The 23,585-nt window shown below is 36.3% G+C and overlaps 1 protein-coding gene across 4 annotated transcripts in view; it reads right to left on the bottom strand.

The window, feature by feature from the left end:
- TBC1D19 (TBC1 domain family member 19) overlaps window positions 1-23,585 on the bottom strand; it is a 178,450-nt gene that overhangs the window by 25,041 nt on the left and 129,824 nt on the right. For all 4 annotated transcript variants that reach the window (XR_004027327.1, XM_030801175.1, XM_003258556.4 and 1 more), the window contains 3 exons: window positions 20,051-20,135; window positions 17,931-17,975; window positions 2,671-2,703 (listed from right to left, as the gene is read on the bottom strand). Coding sequence is in view for 3 of the 4 variants with exons in the window: in XM_030801175.1 (XP_030657035.1) it covers window positions 2,671-2,703; window positions 17,931-17,975; window positions 20,051-20,135 (163 nt within the window). In the remaining variant the exon portion in view is untranslated. The remainder of the gene's footprint in view (window positions 1-2,670; window positions 2,704-17,930; window positions 17,976-20,050; window positions 20,136-23,585) is intronic.

Genomic DNA, 23,585 nt, shown 5'->3' on the forward strand with positions numbered 1-23,585 from the left:
ATTTTTTCTGAAGGGCAAAAGAGAAATCACTTTTGGGGGTAAATATCTAAATTCATATAAAAATAAATACTTGTATATATATAGAAAAATGTATATACAATATGTATTATATATAAAATTTTAAAAAGACAGCTATGTCTATTTCAAGACTAATTTTTAAAACTTATTTTATTATTAAATAAATTGCTACTTATAAAAACAGCCCAAATTAGGATATTTCATATATTTACAAATAGTAACTCATGCTCTAATTGCAATAACAACCTAAGAAACAACAGTGTGGTACAAATATATGGTATTATTATAAATCTAAGACTAAGGTTTGAAACTTCTTTATTTTTAAAAAATGACGCATTTTTTTTCCTCCAATTCTTAGATACTGATATGTGAAAACTTATAACCTGAATCTGAAGATGTTATGGATTCAGTAATTATTAACAAAAATTTCCAGTGAAGAAATGAAAAGAGAATTTTAAAATAAGCACGTTTCTACGAATATATACAATATAAAAGAAATTTACAATTAGTTTTTATTCAAGATACCACAGTTGTTTATGTTGAATTCCTTTATATAGCTATGAAATGGAAAAGCTTTAGTCCATTATAGATTATATGTAAAAAAGATTTTACATGACTTAATTTTTAATTTTAAGCATCCTTTCCTATTTGGTTCTTCCATAAAAATAGATTTAGCTAATTATCTTTTAAACCAATTAAAGACTATACTGTAGGAATTTATGACACCATAATACACTATACACCTACAATAAAACTTCATTAATCTGCATAAATAGAATAGCAGAAGGTATTTTAAATTAGAGAAGAGTTCTGAGTAAATTTTTAAATAAATTACTATCTTTTGGTTTCCTTTTTAATGACAGCCTATCATTAAAGATCTGTATCAATATTTAAAAGAGGTATTATAATTTTAAAGAAATATAGTAACTAAAACTGAAATGGCAAAGTACTAACTAGAGTTCCTTAGGGATGATTTGTGATTATTTTTGTATACTGGTTCTAAATAAGTGGTTGCTGGTAAAGTTTTTGTGGATGCTTAAAATAGTTTTCTAAAATGGTATAAATAAATTCTATATCAAACATTTTGCATCATTGTTAGCAAATGCTTTCCCCTTGGGTGTATAAACTGTAGCCTATTTAAATGACCATAAATGTGAATAGGCAGAGGCTGAGTCAGTGATATATTTTAAACACCAGAAGATCTTGCTAGAAGATTTAAACTTTCATGACATCAAGTATCCTCCAAATCATTCAAGTACAACTTCCAAAAACTATTTACTTGAAAAATTTTTGCAGTTGGAACTATTAAAGTAGAAAGATAAAAAGGTGAACATTTTTATTATTAGATGTAAAAATTTATATTATTAATCTTTTTGGTTTTCTATTTTAAATTCTTCACATATATAAGATAAATATGCTGTAAGGTCTCTATAATGTTATGTATTATGTTATGAAATTTTGGTTGCCCAAGAGAATAAAGCTGAGTACCCTATAATTCAAGCCTGTGACTAACACCAAGTATAGCATAAAGTCCCCAGGTACTTTGACTCTTTTTCATTGAACGATAGTTTTATATTATGTCATTCACCATGACCATCTGATGTTGAACAGTGATGTTTACAAAGAAAAGTGTTTATTGCAGATTCTTGGTACAAAGGCAAAACATTAATGTATTTCTGTTCATTCTAAAGGTAGGGGGTAGAAATAAAGGGGACAACAATCTTTAATAAGTTTATATGTAACACTTGAAAACTTAAAAATTAAGTAGCATTAAGGTGTAGAGAGTTCTTCTTTTTGCTAATCTTCATAAGCTTCTTGCATTCCTCATTTAATGACACATGAGGCCTCAGAGGCACTCAGAGCTCTCAAACCTGCACATGCATCTCCCACGTGTATCTCAGGTGACTGAATGCTCTGATGTAATTGTTGCTGTGCATATCAGTAGCCTGGAGAAATCATGAGCTCAAACTCAGTATTGTCCCTTCCTTAGCATTCTTTCTGACCTATTATTTTTAAAAAACTCTTAAGAGAATTACTTTAGGAATTTAAGCAATCTGATTTTACACCTATTAGAGCTAAATATTAATGTGTATCTCTAGTTTCCATTGGACTAAAAAATGGTAAACCACAGGACCATTTTCACAATATATTCTAATTTGTCAAGCAATCACCACCTAACCAATTATGATGACCTCTTACTTTTAATATTTTAAAATTAGACATATAAAAATACTAAACTCAACATTTTATTTTATTTTTTAGAGATAGGGTCTCGCTATGTCAACCAGGCTGGTCTTGAACTCCTGGCCTCAAGTGATCCTCTCATCTCAGCCTCCCAAAATGGTGAGATTACAAGCATGAGCCACCATGCCTAGACTATTAAACTCAACATTTTAAAATGTTCATAATAACTTGTGGGTGATTAGAAATAAAGTGGTGTTCTTTTTGTTTAATTTTCTAATGTGTAATAAAAACAATAATTTTAAAAAATTAAGCCCCTATGGGGAACTAGCATGCATTTCACTTTATTTTTTCCTTTATTGTTTTACTATAGTAAAACAATTATATCTGTCAGTCATTATTTTTTAAATTGACAGATAACATTGTATGTTTTTATCGTGTACATTATGATGTTTTTAAAGCCCAACTTACCATACATTGAAAATCCATGAAAAGGGATAACACCTAAAAAAAAAAAAAAAGGTATTTCTTTTCAATAAGTAGTAGGTCTACTGATTATTAGGTAAGCTTTAAATGGTTAAAACTGAAAATAAAAAGGTTTTCTATTTTTTGCTTCAACTTTGTTCATAAATGTCAGAAAGACTTAGTGATAGTAAACAATAAAGATATTTTTAATACCTTCAGAAAAGTAAACTAGAGGCTTTAAAACATATATCCAGTTAACATTCTATTAATATTGAGAAATCAAAGCTTTGAATATATATATGTGTGTATATATATGTGTATATATATGTGTGTGTATATATGTGTACATACATATACATATACACACACTTGTGTATACATATATACATATTTGTATGTGTATATACACACATACACACACATATGTACATACACATATATGTGTGTACATATGTGTGTGTATATATATACACACACATACATATACATATACATATACACACACACAAAACAACAGGACAAAAACATAATGAGACAGATCACAGAATTAAGTTTAAGAACTAATTATAATGGTCTCAGAAAGTCAATAGATTACGTCCCTCCTGAAACAACTTCACTGTGTATATTAGAATCGAATATGCTAAAAGATAAGTGAGCTTTTCAAGGCACTTCTTGAAAACATTTGCTTTACAGAAAACACTATGGGTGTTACGTAAACTAACTGAAAATTAATCATGGGATATGGCTTTAGAAGAAATATTGGCAGAAATACAATACAAATTCAGTATAATCTTCGGCAATAATTACACAGAAGTAAAGTACACATCCTTTTCAAAGAAATACTCAAAGCCTAACTTGGTGTGCTAAACATCTTCTCACATTCCAAGTAAAAAATGTGAATTTGTACAGCTTAGTTCAAAACAGAAGTTTTGTAATATATACCACCATATAGCTAACACTACTAAATCAGTTTGCAAACACAGCACAGAAGAAAGCTGCTAAGTTACATTTTTGAAAAATAATATAGAAATGCTTTATTCATCTGACATGTTCATAGGCAAAAATTTTGTGCTGGCGGTCATATAGAGTGAGTTCTAATAAATGATAGTTCAGTCTCAGTTTAAACCATGTCCAGCAATAGCAGAAGCATTAATTCCCAATGCAACTCATTACAATTTTGAATGGAAGGAGCTATTTTCTCATAGTGAGCCACTCTGGCTCCCTGAAATTTCTACTTAGTATTCTTAGTTCTGACCACAAAGGTCACACAGAACAAATCTAATTTATGTGAAAACATTCACATAATGTGAAAACATTATGTGAAAACATTCAGAAAAATTTGAAGACGCTGCTCTCTCTCCTGCCCCAGCACCATCAGGATTTCTTGCTCCAAGACTTTATGAGTTTCTTCAATTTTTCCTTAGTTGAGGTGGTCTTGAAAAGCTTCCCTATTTTATTTTCTTCTAACCAGTTACAGTTCACTGCAGTCCTTAAAGTGAGGTGACTAAAATCTCTAATCATTTTCTCTCCCTACACACCCAACAGCTAAGACAGTGTTCTTCGACAGTTGTTCCTGGACTTCAGTAAAGGGTTATATTTTTATCTCTATTACATTTCTTCTTTGGTGAACCACTCCAGTTAGAGATAATAATCCTGAATTCTTATTCTGTTATCTAATGCATCCTCTAGTTCTCCTGATTCTACAAAACTGAAAAATTTGATAAGTATACCATGTTCTCATCAAAAGCAATATAAAAATGCTGAACATGACAGGGTGAAGACTAGAATTATCAGTAGAAACTCCTTTCATATTGATATCAATGCATTAATCAGCAACCTGTTGCGGTAAGGGCATGGACTGGATGTCAGACAGACAAGGTTGGGTTCATCTGGTTCTATCACTAAAGAGTGTGTGTGTGTGTGTGTCTTTGCATATGTCTCTTAACTTCTCTAAGCTTTAGCTTCCTCATCTGTAAATCAGAGATAACGCTAGAACTCACATAATATGATTAAATGAGATAATAGTTGTAGCTTAGCCATTAATAAATAGCTTAGGGCCTATACTATTTATTTAAATAGCTTAGGCTATTATTTATTAATAAGCAAATGTTAATTGTTGATGTTATCATTTACAAGTTAGTTCATACTTCTTTGTTGTTTCTAGAAGCAATTTTATCAAAAATAGTATGAGAAAAGCGAAATTATTCTGAACTGGTATGCCAGGCCAACCATCTTCAGAATTTTGTGCAGCACTGCTTTAAGCTCACAAGTTAAAATTCTGAGGATCGACATTTTCTCTAGTCTTCTAGCACACAGATTCATGTTCTCCAACGTTTGCTGAATTTTATGTTGTGTATCAATTTTCTTATTCCTCTCTATATGATTAGCCACCCCATTCTTTCAAAATTTCCTCCCTTTTCAAGTGTTTAACACTTAATTGTAGACTTCACTTTCTCCTCACTAGGAGGCTGATGCCATTGACATGAACTCCTTCCTTTGTCTGTTCTTCATATTTCATCTGTTTTCTCACTTACAGTCCAGAGGAGGATGTATCCTTTTTCTTTTTCACCCAACATCTTCACCTGTGCTCTAAATCATGTTTCCTTGACTTCCACAGTGACTGGCAAGCAGCAGTCAGGTTTGCAGTTTGTTTACGTGTGGCCTGTGAGCTAAGAATGGCTTTTAAATATTGTAAAGGATTATTTCAAAAACAACAAAGAATAATATGGGACATGGACTGTTTGTGGCCAGCAAAACGTGAAATATTTACCATCTGGCTGGTTAAAGGAAAAGTCTGCCAAACCCTGCTTTTCCTGCCCCATCAACCATCCCTTCCCCTTTGCTGCACGTGCATCATTCCATACACATGTGCTGTGTCCCTGCGATGTGCCAGACACTGTTCTAAGAACTATAGCTGCCATTTTATTAGGGACAAAACAATCATAATAAAAATAAATGAATACAAGTCAGATAGTAATAAGTGCTATGAAGAAAAATAATGGAGAGAAGGAGGACAAGGCCAGGCTAGGGTGGAGGAGGACTTACTGATAAAGAGCCCTGAAGCTGTGGAGGTGAGAATCATCTGACAAGGGTGACCTGGAAGCCCTAGCTTCATGTGATGATTGTCATAAACAGGGTTACCTTTACTGAGGGCAACTGGTCTTCAGCTGGATAGTGGTGGGATCTGCTCTTTACTCCTCTAACGAAGCAGAGTAGAAGCAAGGGGTGGGTGTATCTTATCAAAGTAATCATATCTTTAGTCTTTCGTATTTCACTGCATCCTTTCAGCCAAGGATGTTACAAATATTCTTACACATAATAATAAGAAGAAATAAGAAAGAAGAAGAAATAGGAAGGAAGGAGGAAGAAGGAAGAAGAAGTAGTCAATTTTTCTTTCCCAGACCCTATTTTCCCATCAAACAAATCTCTAATCTCGCTCATTTTCTCAAAGCCAGGCTTAATTTTTTTTAAACTATATTCACTTCCTTTACTTCCTTATTATGTATCCTCAAATTCTCGCAAATGGTTTCCCATCCCCACGGACGTAACTTCTGATTGCCAAATCCAGGGGTTTCCCTTCTTTGTATGTTGTACTTAATGGCCTCACAGTCAAACTTGAGTCTACTATGGCATTGATGACACCATGCAGATCGGGCTTCTTGTCCCACAGAAACTTTAGCTGCTCAGTTTTTTGTGAGTGTTTGTTTTGTTTCTGGCAGTTCTCTCTTCTGCGCACTCCTTCAAGATAGCTCCGAGACTCTGTATACTTGTTTTCTCTCTCGCTCTACCAGTATTCTCATTATTAATCCATAATACCAACCTTAAAAGCCCAGTATCCTCAGGCTCCTTCTGGTCTCTATTTTTGTAAATGACTCACCACCTCGCTAGTCATTCAGGGAAGAAACTTTTGAGTCATTTTTGCTCTCTTATTCTCCCTTAGCCCTTATACCTAAATTGATTATGTACCTCTCCTGTCTCTTTTGGATAACGACCACTTAACTCTTCAGTCTTCATTCCTCCTCTGTACCCCACAAGCACTGCTCTAATCCCTCCAAATTGATCGCCACCCCTTCAGCCTCTGAGTGCAAGACAAGGGCTGTAGGCAATGTTCTCTTCTACCTCTGGCCCTGTCCCTGCCCTACTCCTTCGTAATTTTAAACAATAATCTTTCTAGAAAGATCTCCCTGATAGCCTTGATCCCTCCCCCTAAGCAATTCATTAATCAGTCCTCTTGTTTCAGTTGATTTGCCCTCAATGATTGAGGTACTACTCCTTCACGCTGTGCAATTCTGACTCCAGCACTTTCTACCTGTGTACACTTAGGCATGTTATGTAACCTGCTTCCTCATCCAAAGCTGCTTTTAGACTAAGGCACAGGGGCTTGAGCTGAGGGCTCTGTGACCCTCCTCTGGCTGTACTCCTTACCCAGAGCCAATGTTTCTCCTTCCAGACCTCATCCCAGGTACCCAAGACTCTGAAATTCTGAGCCCAAAGGCTCCTAAGACAGCTTCCAGGGCCTGCATGTTCTCTTTGGTGGGGAAGAGAAGAGAAGAGAAGGCATACACCTCCTGATACACCTGTATACCTCAGGACAGAGAGGTGGCCAAAGGCTGGCTATTTGTGGAAACTGTGAACAGAGGTTGGACCTGCAGCCTTCTGTCCATGAAGCCTGTCCAAGGTGTGAAGTGGAGCCGTAGATGAGAAGTGGGTGGGGATACCACAGGCTAGGGAAGGATGAAGAGTCTGATAATTCTGAATTCAAACCTGGCCTTCCAGATTGTTACCAAAGTATACGTGTCAATGAAAGAAAACAGAGTAGACTTTATCAGCTTATGAGTCTAATTTATAACTTTTAAATATTTTGACTTATGGTAGGTGGGCCTCTATTTGTACTCCTGCTCTGGGCCCTGCAAAGGTTGGAGAGGAACTTGCCTTCTACAATCAAGTGGAAACAATACCAATGAGGTGGTGAGGATTAAATATTATAATATATGCAATATGATTAGCACAATATTTGATACAAAGTCAGTACTTAAGAATTGTATTCCTTTCCGTATCTTACTGTCTTTTAATAATTTTTTATTTTTTTCTCTCCCAGTAGAATAAATCCTTTGAGCATAGGAACTGTTTTTTATTTATGTATCTCTATATCCAGAGACCAAGCACAGTGCCCAGAATATAACAGGTACTCATTAAATGCTTGCAGAATGAATATATGCATCTGTAGCGAGTCTACCTCTATCATTTTTTAACCTTTTATTTCCTTCCCTACTGCCATGATCAGAATTCTGTCCCTAATAAACTCTTACCTATGGTTCTGTAAGAGCCTCCTAATTGGTATCCTTTCCTCCAAACTCTCACTTCTCTAACCAGTTTTTGAAATTAGAGAGCTCGTTATCTTTCAAAAATATTGAGACCATGAAAGAGATCTCTACATCCACTGAGGATTTTCCACTATTTATCCATCTACCAAATATTTGCTGAGCTCCTACTCATCTAATTAACAAATATTTAAAAACCTACTCTGTAGCCTCTGGAGATATTAAAATAAATAGGACATTGTCCCTGTATTTATAGAGCTCACACTCTAGCCTTGTAATATAGGCTAAGTGTATACACAGTAAAATTCAAGACCTTTGATCTGGCCTTAAACATTCATGATTATGTCCTGCAACCTGAGCTACATCTGCCTCCCCCTTGGCATACTATCCTAACTCCATACACTCTGTGGTATAGTCACACTAGATTATTTATCATCACCAGTATCACTACAGTTTGATAGCTCTGAACTTGATAATTCTTTATCCTACTTAGCCATCAAAACCTTACTAAGGTCAGCTATAACCTCAGACAAACATTTCCTGATCTCTTAATCATAATTAAATGCTTATTCTTCTGCATTCTCATGGCACTTAGTTCATATTTCTAACACTATGATTGCACTATGTTTTGTGTTATAATTAGCTGTTTAACAGGTTGTTCCTGAGGATAGGAAATACATTGTATTCATCTGAGTATACAACTCATGGTGCCACGTACATAGTTGATGATATACATCTTTGCAGAATGAAGAGATGAGTAAATCATAGATACAGAAGCAGCAAGAGAAGTATTGGTCTCTAGTTAGGAGATCAAAGTTCAATTGTGGGCTTAACACAAACCAGCTGGGTAACCTTAGGAACATCATCAAACCTCCTGAGCTTCAGTAACCTGCCTGACACACAAAGGGGCTATGATTGCCTCTGATGTATTATCTAACCCTAAAATTAGACGTTAACAATTAAGTCTAGAGGAAATGCGAAAAAGATTGTGAGACTTGAAGAAAACAGTACCTATAAAGATTTTCCAATAGTAAGACTCTTTTTTTTTTTTTTTGAGACGGAGTCTCACTCTGTCGCCCAGGCTGGAGTGCAGTGACGCGATTTCGGCTCACTTCAAGCTCCGCCTCCCGGGTTCACGCCATTCTCCTGCCTCAGCCTCCAGAGTAGCTGGGACTACAGGCGCCCGCCATCACGCCTGGCTAATTTTTTTGGTATTTTTAGTAGAGACGGGGTTTCACCATATTAGCCAGGATGGTCTCGATCTCCTGACCTCGTGATCCGCCCGCCTCAGCCTCCCAAAGTGCTGGGATTACAGGTGTGAGCCACCACGCCCAGACAATAGTAAGACTCTTTAACAACTTAAAGGCCCTTTGCATTCTAGAAACTAAAAAAATTAAAAACCAGATTAGAAGGTCAATATTCCCAATGACACTATAGCCACCAGCTTCAGTTCCAGGGACTATCTAGAAGGAGAGCTCAAAAAACATTTCTTCTTCAAGTCCTTCTCTATATTCTTTGGTTAAGTCTCTTTTTCTTCTGCCCGTCTTTTTTTTACCTTCCTACTGCCTCTGCTGTTTCATGTTATTTCCTTTACTAATTATAAACTTTTAACAAATAATTACAAAGTTTATCTGTCTTTTCTAACTTTTCTACAATAAACATGCTGACATGTGAAAGAAAAACTCAGAGAGAAAAATAAGTTAATAAATAGAAGGCATATTTTGATGCCTTATAAAAGTGTAAGTACATATTATATCTTTCTAAGTACTAAATCTCAAAGCAGATTGCTATTATATAAAAACCTGACAGCCTGACTTAAAAAACACTTTTGCCTTCCTCTTTTAAGCCCCTGCACTGCAGAAACATTTCAACAAGTGGCTAAGGTAGTCAGAAATGAAGACATTATTAATATTTTCATCTTATAAAAATATTTATTAAGGATCTGCTAAGTGTAAGAATACCCTAGTCAGGACAAGGCACTTTTAATAAGAAAGCTTACAATAAATTAATTAGTGAACTACGAAGCAGCAAAAAGGGATGCAGATATTAAGATGAGTCATGTTTAACCACTTTTACTACATTTCCCCCAAGTTCTGAAATCTATAGCTTCTCTATAAGTAGCTAGGCTACAAGCTGTTTGAAGAAGAACTGTATTTCATACTGTGTATTATCTTCAGCATCCGGCACAGTGTCTTCCGCAAGTGGGATGCCCAGTAAATGTTAATGATGGAAATTTGAGCATTTATAAATATAATCAAGGCTTATAGATAAAATACTAAAATACAAAATTCATTTATAAATAAGTAATTAAGATATAGGACAGAAGGCTTTTGATAACTCAATGTTGAAAGAACAAATGACCAAAGAAGTCATACAGACATGAATTTGAATCCTGTGTGACTCTGGGCAAGTTACGAACCCTTGCTGAAACCATATTTTCATTTCTGAAAATGGAGATAAACAAGATCAACTTCAATGGGCTGCACTACAAAGCACAACAGAGTTAATTTATTTAAATTGTGCCAGTGTAGTGTTCAGTCCACAGCAGATGCTCAATAACCCATAGCTGTTTTATGCTCTCAGAAGTGAAAGTGCCACATTAACATATCAGCTTAAACCTAAGAAAATCTTTTTTTGTCAGTATCAGATAAAGGCGCACTTCAGCTTAGCCGAGATTAGCCTGGGCTTAAGGCTCCAAAAAGAGTCTACACAGTCCGCTTTGTTGAAGGATGAGTCAGATTCTGGCAAACAAAATCCGGAGGCATAAGAAGCAGTGAAGAATTCATTAACACTGTAGGGTGCATACCACCTAGAACATTTCTTTGATCTTAAAGGTTGTCATGTTCTTGGCTAGTTTTTCAAAATCCTTCCCTTTGCCTCTCATCACTTCAGCCTTTCAAGGGTCAAGTTTCATTCACCTGGCTACCACCCAAAAGCATGTTTCCAGCAGGCGTCAGGATGCTTGGGGCACATCTCATATCTGGCCTCAGAGTTCTTCTACAAGTCTGCTATGAGTAATTATTTTCAGATTCTAGCCTTTCCTTGTGCATCTAAAGAAAGTCTAAAATATTAACTGCCTATTCCACTCAATGTGAATAACTTTATAAAGTGATGATTTATGGGCCTTTGACAAAGCTCAGAATGGCAAACATTGTCAACTAAAATAAATCTTGAACTAGATGAGATATAAATAGTAAATATGACTCAGAAAATATCCCTAATATTAACATGCTTTGCACTTATTAAATATTTTCTCTTCATTTCCTCATTGTCTCTATTAATACTTAGCATTTATCATTGTACCATAACTCGCCCATCTGATTCACTTCAACTTCACCCCAGCTGAAAGCATATTATTACTTAGTACAGTTTATTTAATTCATTTGTTGAAGTAATCATTTCCTCTGTTTATTCTTATTCCACATGTAGCCTACAGGTCAGTAAGAATAGAGATTGGGACAATGATTAAATTATTTTCTAGTTATTTCCATTATCTTTCTGAATTAGAATGTCACATTATGGTTTTGTTACTCTATTTCAGTAGTTAAAATTTCACAAAACATCGGAACATAAACATATTTAAATATCAATCTGAAAATCTTACTTTAAAATTTTAGTGAGGTTTTCATTGAAGTCTAAAGTTATACCTCAAATGAATTTTGGAATATGAGATATTTTAAATTTATTTAATATGGATGACAAACTACATTGCTATTTATTAATTTGACACTTGCAAGAAGATTTAAAATGATGTACTTTGATTATTTTTCTTCTAAGAGCCTTATCTAATCTTTGTTGTAAGGGGCTGTCCAGTGTACTGTAGGATGTTTATCAGCATCCCTCTCCCCTGGCTGACAACCAAAAATGTCTTCAGACATTGCCGAATGTTTCCTGATATGTGTGTGTGTGTGTGTGTGTGTGTGTGTGTGTGTGTGTGTGTTGGGAGAATTGCCACTGGTTGAGAATTACTGCTCTAGAGTACTGAAACTCCCCTACCCAATATTCACTGACAATTGTTTTCTTCTGTCATGTAGGAAACAAATGGTATTAACAAATTTATGATGGTTGTTTATCACTTGTAATTAAGTCAGTCAGATATATGTGTATTTTTCCTACAAGTCTGGTTTCCTTGCTTCTATTCTTATTCCTCTGTATTCTATGTTCATTCTCTTATCCATTCCCTCACTTATTCAATAATGTTTACTGAGCACAGACTTTATGCCAGGCATGATTCTAGGTGCTAGATATGTTGGTCACCAAAACTATTAAGGTCCTTGTTCTCTTGGAGCTTACATTCTAGTGACACTTTTATTCTACACAGTAGAGAGGATGATCATTTAGAAGTATTAATCAGGGTTGGGCATGGTGGTTCATGCTTGTAATCCCAGAAATTTAGGAGGCTGAGGTGGGCGGATTGCTTGAGCCCAGGTGTTCAAGACTAGCCTGGCAACATGGTAAAATCCTGTCTATATGAAAAATACAAAAAAATCAGCCAAGCATGGTGGTGTGCACCTGTAGTTCCAGCTACTTGGGAGGCTGAGGTGGGAGGATCACTTAAGCCCAGGAGGTCGAGGCTGCAGTAGTTCATGATTGGGCCACTGCATTCCAGCCTGTGCGACAGAGCAAGACTTTATCTTGGGGGGAGGAAAAAAGAAAAAGAAAAAGCATGAATCAGGAATTGGAGGAGAGATGTCACTGAGAAGAGTGGAGTAGGAAACTCCCAAACTCCATTCCTCCATTAAAGCAATGGTTAAGCTGGCAGGAACTGTTAGAATCAACTTTTTTGAACTCTGGAATTTAATAAAAACTTACAACCACCAGGGGAATTTTTAATGAAGAAAGAATTTTAGTAAGAGAGCATATGGCATTTTAATTTGCCCACCTACCATACCCTACTCCCCAACTTCGCAGCAGCCATGAAGACCATGGCTCACATTCCTGAGGCAGCTTGCTGGTACCAGGGGGATCTTGTATCAAAAAAATGTGGCTGTGTGTTTTGACTTACATAGTAGCTACCTGAGGTACTGGCTCAGGAGATTGCCTTCATTTTATTTGCCTCATCTCTGAGTTTTTTCAGGACTGACATGGCCTGCCAAGAGGCATTTGTCAAAAGCATTTAAAGGAAAATACATACTAGCTGCAGCCACTTAGGAGAAGGAATAAAAGATGGGAGTGGTGGTATACAGATTGAAAAGCCTGGGAAGAAAGAGGCTGGGGAAGGAGCTACTTGGGGCATGAGAGCTTTGGAAAGCATCTGTGTATACAGGGGAATCTAAAAAATGCCCGAGAAGACCTTAGGCTCTCACCTCCGACTGCCTTTTAGGCTCTGTGCAAGCAGGAAGTGAAGGCTAAGATAGAGTTGTAAACGACCTGGCTAAGCCTTGAAGGAGTGCCCCAATACCCAGCCAATCTGCAAAGACTGAGAGAGTGTTTTTTTATTTTTGGTTCTAGATATTTAAGAAAATCCCTGTCAAATCACTAGCTGACTGTTACTCTAGTAAAATAAAGACTTCAGTGAGCATACAAGATGAAAAATATCTTTATAAAAATATCTGTATAAAATATCTTTATAAAAATCTTTATAAAAATAATTTAGAAAAGTCACTAAACAACACCTAGAACCCACAACAAGCAACAACAATGAATTCTTGGGGAGGGGGACAGAGAGACTCCCATTTCCAGTGATACCACAGTATAATATTCAAATTATTCCATTTTCGACAATAAAACAATTACTAGGCATGTGAAGAAATAAAAAAGTATAACCCACAGGAAAAAAATTAATAAAAAATCCCTGAGGAAGCCCAGACATTGGACTTACTAGACAAGACTTTAAATCAACTATCTCCCTAACTGACCTAGCTCCATCTACCTCTTCTACCTCACCTTGTGTCAGTCAATGCTTTGCTCACTATTGCCAGTCACACTGGCCATCTTGGTGAGCTTCAGACGATCAAGCTTATTCCTGCCTTCAGACATGCTGTGTACTCTCTTCTGGAACGTTCTCCTATTTCATTGCATAGCATACTCCATATAGTCTGTCTCTGTTCATATTCCACCTCCTCAGAGGCACCTTTCCTGACTACTTGATCTAAAATGGCTATGCCCATCCCAACTTCCTACAATTTCTGCTCCCTTTCATTGTTAAGTCCATCATTCTTTGAAATTACTTTCATTCATTCATCCTTTGTTGATTGATTGATAATTGATTGATTTTATGTTCCCCTTACTAGAAGGTAAGCTCGTTGGCAGCAGGTACTTTATTTGTATCATTTACTGTGGATTACCCTCCTACAACAGTGAGCTAGGCTAAATAAATATTTATCAAATGAATAAAGACAATTTATATGTGTTGAATAACAACAAAAAATATAAAAAGCTTATAAAATTCTTCTGAGAAGTCTCCCTCAGTTCAGAAGTTTTGCTCACTAGCTGTTTGGTGAATCTACTAGAGGAAATCTGTCCATTGTTGATTCTTGAAATGAAGCGAGAGAACAAATGTCTGATGCCACCATGGCCTGTCATTTTCCTCCCAGGGAAGGTAATCACAGGCATGTTGGGGGTAGTGGTGAGAAAACCTCTGCCCCCCTGTAAGCACTGGCCTGGTCAGGGAATGAGAGTGTATCAGTGATCTGTAGGCTAACCTCTATGTGTGGTCCCCTGAGATCAAGAAAGCCAGAACAGTTTTGGTGGTAGTAGTGACAGAGGTGTCAAGATTTCAAAGTAATACTATCTTTGGCAGAGGTTCAAAACAGGGTGGGTAATATAAAAATGCTGCTAAGTATTGCCTTAAGCTTAAAAAAGGGTGGGGGGGACAGTAGATGGACTGGTCTTTGTCTCTTCTTGTTCTGAAACTTCAGAATCATTGCCCAGAGAAAAGAGTCCTCCCTGATTCTGGCAAGTTCTAAAACAACCTGAGAGGAGAAATGATTCTGTAGAAGTAAATTTATGAACAGCTGTGGGCTTATCTCATTAAGGATTAAACAGTTTTCATTCTGGATGAAAATCTTTCTAGAACCTATCATATACATCCTCTACCTTTTTATTACATTAACTACTTTCCTTTCTTCCCAAATTCACTATAATGAGCTCAGCAACATCTTCTGAGGCAGTAGGGCATCCTGATAAGAATGTTGCTTCTGAAGCCAGACAGCTTGGATTCAAAGCTTGGCTTTGTCACTCACCTGTTGGGCAGGTTAACACTCTATGCCTCAGTTTCTTTATCTGTAAATAGGGATAATATTAGTACCTTCCTCATAGGTTCTTGTAAGGACTAAATGAATTAATATATGTCATATACTTAACACATTGCCTGGGATATAGTACTGCTTGGAAAATGTTTGCTGCTGCTGCTATAACTATACTGTTACAATTATTACTATAGCAATATTTTTTTTGGTGTCTTGAGCTCATTATAAAGATGTTAAATTATAATATGCTGCAACTTAGTGATACCTTCTTAAAGGGCACAGCGTCACTAGCTTTTACATAAAATGGCCCCAGACTGATTTGCTGGAGTGGTCTAATACGCTGTTTTATAGCTCCTGTATTTTCCTTTGTGAAGTCCCCTTTTTACTTCTCACTGTTGTTGCTATTTTTTCATATCTATATCAGCCTTTTCCATGCTTCTATTTTTGCAGGAGGCATAAAAAAGAGTTAACCAATTTGTTAGACATGTGTGTTAAGTAAAAGCTAATATATTCTAAACTAAGTTGAAAAAACACTTCCATGAATGGAGAGAAGAACTTGAGCCCATGGACAACTCTTCTGGCTATTCAGAGGTATTTTGTTATTGTTTCTTGCTTCTTAGATAAAATATAAAAAGTTACTATAAAAGTAAGTTTCTGGGATAATAGATGTAACAATGGTAATACATAAAGTTAAAATTAACAAACTTCTAATTGAGTTCAAATAAATACTCATTACAGTCCTATTACATGCTAGATACTGAGGCAACAAAAATGAATGATATGGTTCTGAACTACAAGAAGCTTGCAATTAAGAGGAGATAAAGTATAAACAAACAATATCAAGATAATATAGCTAGAGATACCAAAGAGTTTAGACCAGGTACTATGGGAGTCTAGAGGAAGGGCTCTTAGCCTAACCTGAGGATTCAGGGAAAGCTTCCTGAAAGAGGATCATGCCTAAACTGAGCTTGATGACAGCCAGGTGAAGAAAGGTTAGATGGGCTATTCTAAGCATGGAAACATGAGAAGTGATGAGACAGGAAGCAGCATAGTGCTTTCGTGAGAGTATGTAGCTGTGGGTATAAATAATAAATAGTTTGATATTGCTGTAATTAAAAATAAGATGGGAAATGGTGGGGAATGAAGCTAGGAGGTAGACTATAGGGATCAGACTCAAGAGGTCCTCATATGTCATGCTGAGAAGCTTGAATATCACTTGTTAAGAGATGGGAAGCCATTAAGAACACTTTGAGAAAAATGGCAATTTGCAGATTTTCACTTTAGATGTATAACTTGGTGAGCAGTGTAAAAGACAGCAAAACTAGAAAAGACTGTGGGAAGAGGGACCAGTTAGATGGCTGTTGCAATTAACAATCTAGAGATAGTAAGAACTGAAAGGAGACAAGGCAATGGGGATGGTGTGGCAGAGAGGGTCCCTGATGTATTTAGAAGATAAAATTGGAAGGTCCTGATGACTTATTAGATGAGTTGGGGACAAGGTGGAGAGAAATTTAGGATGGCTTTGAGTTACTAGGAAGATGATAATTCAATTAACTCAGAGAGAAATAGGTGAGTTTTTGTTTTTGTTTTTTAATTCAGTTTCTTTTTTTTTCTTTTGGGGGTGGGCACAAGAAGATAAAATAGTGAGTTCAGGCTGGGACATATTAAGCTTGAGGTAGTTATGGGAGAGGTACGAACTGGATATATGTTAGAGTAATTAACAATAGACAGAATCATAAAAGCAAATGGCAGCCCCTAGATAAAAGTAAGAAAAGAGAACAGCAGCAGAACAAGAGTGAGATATTAAAAGAGGGACAGAGGTAGATGGCCCATGAAACTGAGATTCCATATTGAGAGACACAGGGAGAGAACAGCGCCATGAAAGCCAAAGCCACGTATGAGTTTTAGATATAGTGATCAGTAAAGTTAAACATACTCATAACAGCTATATTTTCTGAGCACTCACTACATGTCAGGCACTTTGTGGTTTTATATACCATATCTCATTTAATCAATTATCCACATGGTACAGATGATGAACCTGAAGTTCAGAGAAGTCATGTAACTCACCTAAGGTCATAGCATAAGCTGGCAGAACTGGGATCTGAACCCAAGTCTGCTGGATTATAAAACCCATGTTCTTAACTCTGCTGGAGTAAAAGAACTTCTTCAGGATGCAACTTAATATTATCATAAGGACTGCTATATATTGCTTTTCCAAGAAGCATATCTTAAAACCTGTCTAGTTATCTCAAAAGAATATTTAATGTCTAATGAGGTCATTATATATTTGATCACCTTATAACATCAAAATAGGTGATTTCAGTGATACCTTTTAATAATCTCTTTGCTTCATAAATACTACACTGGTCAAATTATGAGAACAATAAGGTACAATACAAGGTAATCCACTCAACTGAGTAAAGCCCAGCTCCAACAAACCCAAAAGGAAGGTCCTCGTTGGACTAGCTAGTGTTCTTCATAGGAAAACGAAGTGCCTTGGACTTAGATCTAAGCATACTCAGCTTTCTCACAGGTTTACTGTTGTCCCAGGGAGAATCAGAGAGAGTATGCATAATTTAGCACAAACCTACCACAAATGTGGAAGATTTCATTAAATTATACATTCTATGGAAGGTTTATTTTAGATAATAAATGATTATCCATTAAAGAGAGAATAAGAAAGTCACATTTTGATTATAAAAGTTGTAATTTTTTCACTTCCCACTAGAGGAAGCAATAGCATTACTCTTACCATTTGGTGGGTAAAAGACAGCATATTCTTCCAGTCCTAGTTTTCCTATAAGAGAAAACCACAGAGGATTTCAATATGATTAAGTAAATAAATCTTTAAAAATCAACTTATTTTGTGAATGTACTAACAACAGAATTTTAAAAACTACTATAAACTGATATGTCATTTCATGATATGGAATTAACTTAAAAATGTACCAGCCAATCTTTTGATATTAGCAAACCCTTTCATCAATTAAAGTAACATGAATATAAGTACAACAGAAGCGACACAAAACAACCAAAAGAACAAACGCTTTCAAGTTCCTTAGGCACTTAAGAAGAGAAGTATCTATTTATTATGCATAAAATTGTTTTGCTAATTATAAATAAGTTAATCTATTCATCAAAGCAAGTCTTAAGCTTTGTAATACTGTGTTTACACTTTTATGGAATGTGCTGAAAGTTAAAAATTAAATGACTAGCTGTATGGTGGTCATATTTTCTGAATACCAAAACAGTTCACATGATTTCAGAATGGGGCTGAATATTTGAAATCAGAATTGTCCCAGAAAAGTAAAGTATATTCACAATAATCAAATATTTAACAGAGTTTTAAAAAGTATCTTTCCTTTAAAACTCTTAAAAGTTCTTAGTTTTTTCCACCTTCCACTGAATATCTTTAAACAGCTTTTACTTCGACAGTTTTTCTAACACTTTTGCGTTTATTGAAAAGTCACTTGTATTTCTGTACTGGGCTAAGAGTAATATTTTTAGTTTAAAAAAAGTTCATTTTATTCTTGTTAGGGGTGGTGACAGAGATGAATGAAGAATAAGAAGTGTGAGCAGTTTAGGTTAGGGTGGAGACAAAAAGGATTGATCTTGTGAGCAAGAAGAGAATGGAATAATGAATAGGTAGGTAGGTAGGTAGATAAAATTGATTACTGGGCTAGGTGCTGAGAGGCAAACATATATATGTTCCCTCAACCATGTGGTTTATAGTCCAGACTAAATCATGAAACATTAGGGTATATTTGCTAACTTTTCTAGCACAGACTTTAAGTGTTTAGAAGTTCAGAGGAGAGAGAAATGGATGATGGGTTGGTGGACATGGTGAGGTACAGGCTAGTTCTTCAAGGACCTATGATTTTTAAGGTTGGAAAGTGGGAAGCCTTCCACATGCAGGGACTATAGGGAGGCTAGAATGAATATGGGGTATTGTGGAATAATCAGGGAAGCAAAGTTAGTTAGGTTAGGACAGTATCAACTGGTCAAAGGCCTTAAAATCCTGGCTGAGTTTAGAGGTGAGCTCAGTAGACAATTAAGTTTACAATCAGTTTTTCAGCAGAAGACTTAAAGAAACAAACAAAATGTTTCCATAAATTCAATTTAGAAGCAATGGACCTAAGAAAACCTTACATTAGGGGTAGCTGAAATCCAGCACAAGGTTATGTGGCCTCTCCTAGGGTACGAGGTGGAGCAATCAGGCAGATAGTTCAGACATAAGAGATACAGGAGAAACAGTTTCTTTTTTCATGGAAATGGCAGAATGACCATACACAATGAAGTCTGAGCTTTCAGTGTTGGGTGTTCACCATTTAATAAAAAGGAAAATTTGGGAAGGGCATTCAGCTGAAGTTAATTGTATCTTCAGATGATGGCAGGACATTGATGTTTTATAAGCAGTTGGTGATAAAGAGGAGAAAAATAACTAAACTAGAAATTGGAGAGCTAAAAGCATATAAATTATATCAAAGTTTTGAGTGTGGCGGAGCATTTTGAGAGAAGTATAGATTGTTAAAAAAAGTAGAAAAAGCAAATCTGTGTTATAAACTTATAGTTAGAAAGAAAAATAAAAGTCAACAGATATGACATAAAAACAACAATAAAGGGTAGAGCACACAGGGAAGACAGAGAAAGTAACTTGAAATGCTGCTTCAGGGAACCACTTTCTCGTGATTTGTGATAAATTACTTGGGCACTGATTTGAGGTATGAAAGGATGATTACAGTCATCTGAGAGAAATCTTAAGTAATTTATAATAAAATAATTTGGCAACACCACTATCTCCAAAAATAAAACAAATATTCTCGGTATGATTATGTAAATCTTAATACTTCCTTAAAATTATTAAAAATTTACCTCTTATGTATGATTTTGGTGGCGAGGCACTGTTGAATGCAAAGTGACTCAACACAGATGTATCCCGGGAAAAACAAAGTAATACCTGAATATAACATTGGAAAAAAAATAGCAATTAAGCACTATTATAAAACCAGATAATTCATTATTTCTTACTCAGGAGGCATCCTTCAAGCTCAAGTACTGTGCCTTGCGGTGGGAAGAATGCCCTTTATCGGTATACCTTTGGTAAGCATTACAGTGGGATGCCAAGTTCTTCCAAAGAGTTCTCACCATTTGCTACCTCAACTTTGAAGAGCAGAAAATGCAAACTGCTAACTAACAGTTGACTCTTCTCTTGTGTTTTCTATCTGGACAAGAGAAAAAACACCTGGGGGAAATTTAACAGATGAAAAATGTATGGAGAAGACCCTGAGTAACTATTGTGACAGAGCAATTTGGGAAGTGCAGGAAATGAACTTGAGTCATGCTGGGATGCATCAGGCAGTTAGGCATGTCAGGGTGGGCGGGAAGGCAACTCGTGGTACTTAGAAAGGATAGCAGCAGCAGTAGAACAAGTGGTTGCCTAATAAAGGGTAGAAGCTAGCTGTCCTGACCAGTAGGGTAGAGTATGTCAACTCTATGTGGAGATGAAAATAGGCACGGTAGAAAGTCAGCAACAAGGATGTCCATTAGGAGGTACTAGATTGAGGACACCAGCTTGGAATTTGGGAGCAGGAGTCCAAGACACAGTAAGGCCATTAGTGACAGGAAATCTGGGTCTCCGTATTAGAAGACCTGGGATTCTAAAAATATTACCAAGAAAAGAACTCAAGATGACTGAAAAGGCAGAACAGGGGCACAGAGTCAGGGCTGAACTAGCAGCATGAGTGAAGGGAGAGGAAAAATCCTTGTGTCCAAGACACAAGAAAGGGGATACAGCTTTGGAAAAAAGGATAGGTAATGGAGATTGGGCATCAGTCAGGTTCAATGGTGGAATGCATATCAACCACTGCCACTGCTTTGTTTTCATTATATTTTAAATGACTAGGTAAGTGGTATATGTTAATGACAAATTTAGAAATACAAAGTATTGGCTGGGCATGGTAGCTCACGCCTATGATCCCAGCACTTCAGGAGGCCAAGGCAGGAGGATCACTTGAGCCCAGGAGTTCAAGACCAGCCTGATCAACATGGTGAAACCTCATCTCTATTTTTTAAAAAAAGATTAATTTTAAAAATAAAGAAATACAGATGATCAACAAAAGGGGAAACAGCCATAATCCCATCAGTCTTAATAATTTGAGGTATATCCTTTCAGACTGCTTTTTAACATACTCATATGTATAATTTTTTCAGACCAAACAGGATTATACGTAATTTTCTTTCACTATTATAAGATAAATATTTCTTACACATTTTTATGTTGCAGAATATTCCACTGTATGAAAGAACAATAACTTATTTAACCTGTATTTTTGTTGAACATTTAATTATTTCCACTTTTTCCCAACTACAAACAACACTAGAGTGAATTTACTTATGGCTAAATATGTACACCTTTAGTTATTTAAATTCCAAAAACTGGACCACCTGTCTGGTCAATTGCTTTGGGCATTTTTAATTGAACGATGCCTCTCCCACATTTTCTCTATTTACTTCTACCTGACTCCTGTAAGCTGTAAGATTTACCTACATGTATTCAACCTGCCATGCCTTTTACTTACTTTTATCCCCCCTGTTCCATTCTGGATGACTTCCTCAGATTATTTTTTAGTCAGTTCACTAATTCTCTTCTTCTGCCCCTACTATGTACCAGGCACTCTTCCTTGTGTTTGGAATACATAAAAGGAAACAAACACAACACCTCTTTTATGGAGTTTCATTATGATGGAGCAGAATGTGTGTGATAAATAGCAAATATGATAGATAATTACATTATATAGTATATGAGGTAGCAAGTGCTATGGAAACAAGATAAAGGGGAACAGAGAAAGAATGGCTGACACTTTAAAGAGGCTGTTCAGTGTAGGCTTCCTTGAGAAGGTGATATCTAATCAAAGATTGAAAGGAGTTGAGAAACCTAGCATGTGGATATATGTGCAAGAGCATTCCAGGAGACTTGTTAGGAGACTATTGACAGTGGCTTTCACTAAGATGGCAGCAATGTGTGGCAGATGTATGACACACCACCCAGAAACCCTCCTCTAGGAATGACGGACTGACTATAGCAGCTGGTAGTGCTGTAGCAAATAGCCCTCAGCAGCCAGCTCTTTTCATGGACTACCTCTGCTGGAGAGAGCTATTTTGCTCAAATATCAAGGTCACACCCTTTTCCTGAAATGGCCTATATCTGATGAAGAGGATGCAAGGGGGAAAGGTCTGAAATTCTTGTCCCCAGCTCAGGATGGGTCTGACAGTTTATCCCATCTTTAGAACTCTCTGCAGCATTGGCTGAGGGTTTCATTTAAACTGTATTGCAGCTAGAATTGTCGTTATGCTTAATTCTGCTTCATTCACTGCATTCCTACAAGAGCACTCGCTAATAAACCTTTGGCATGCTCGTCTTCATCTAAATTGGCTTCCCTGGGAACCCATCTTACAACACAGTGAAAGTGGGAAAAAGTCAGATTCTAAATACATTGTGAAGGCAGGGCCAACAGGAGTTACTGATAGATTGAGATGGTATCTTGGAGAAAGACAGGAGTCAAGGAGAGTAACATGTGGAAGTTGAAAATAGAAGGATGTTTGATCTCAGCAAGTGGAACACCTTTAACTGAGACAGGGAAAGTGGCAGGCAGAACAGTTTGGGGAGCGAGATCATGGGTTCATTTTTCAACATGCTAAATTTGAGATGCCTGCAAGACATCTAAATGGAAAAATTGAAGAGGTAATTGGAGATATTTGTATGGAGTATAGAAGAAAAGTTTAAAATGAAGATATAAATTTGAGAGTTATCAACATATAGATTGGAACTGAAAGCTACAAAATAGGTGAGCTTGGTGGAATCAAGTGAGTGAGTGTAACTAGAGAAAAGAAGACCAAGAACTGAGACTTGAGGCATTCTAGGATATCGGAGAAAAGAGAAGGAACCAGCTTAGACAACTGAGTAGTGAGTAACCATCAAAGGTGGATTTACCATGATGCTCTGTGAGTGCTGCAAGTTGCTGGGAGACACAGAGTGTCCTGGGCAAGGAAAGTCAGTGTGTAATCAGAAAGCATTTCTATGTATGCATTTCTAGTAAACTGTTTAATAAGATCTCAGAGGAAAAAGACCTGAATCTCTATAGTTCTAATAATCTGTTACAAATTTTTCCTCATTCAAAACAAAAATACGTGTTCTTATCTGGTTTTGTATTTATAATATGATATTCTCTTTCTTAAAGAAGGCCCTCCAAATTGTATAAGCTTTAGGTCCGCAAAATGCCGAATTTGCCACTGGTGACTAGAAAAGTAAGAGGAAAACTAAAAAGAATGTGGTGTCTTGAAACCCAAGTGAAGAAACAGCAAAAATGAATCAAATGCTGTTGAGAGATTAGTTAAAAGGAGGATGGAT

Source organism: Nomascus leucogenys, chromosome 20 (genome assembly GCF_006542625.1).
Source record: "Nomascus leucogenys isolate Asia chromosome 20, Asia_NLE_v1, whole genome shotgun sequence".
NCBI lineage: Eukaryota > Metazoa > Chordata > Mammalia > Primates > Hylobatidae > Nomascus > Nomascus leucogenys.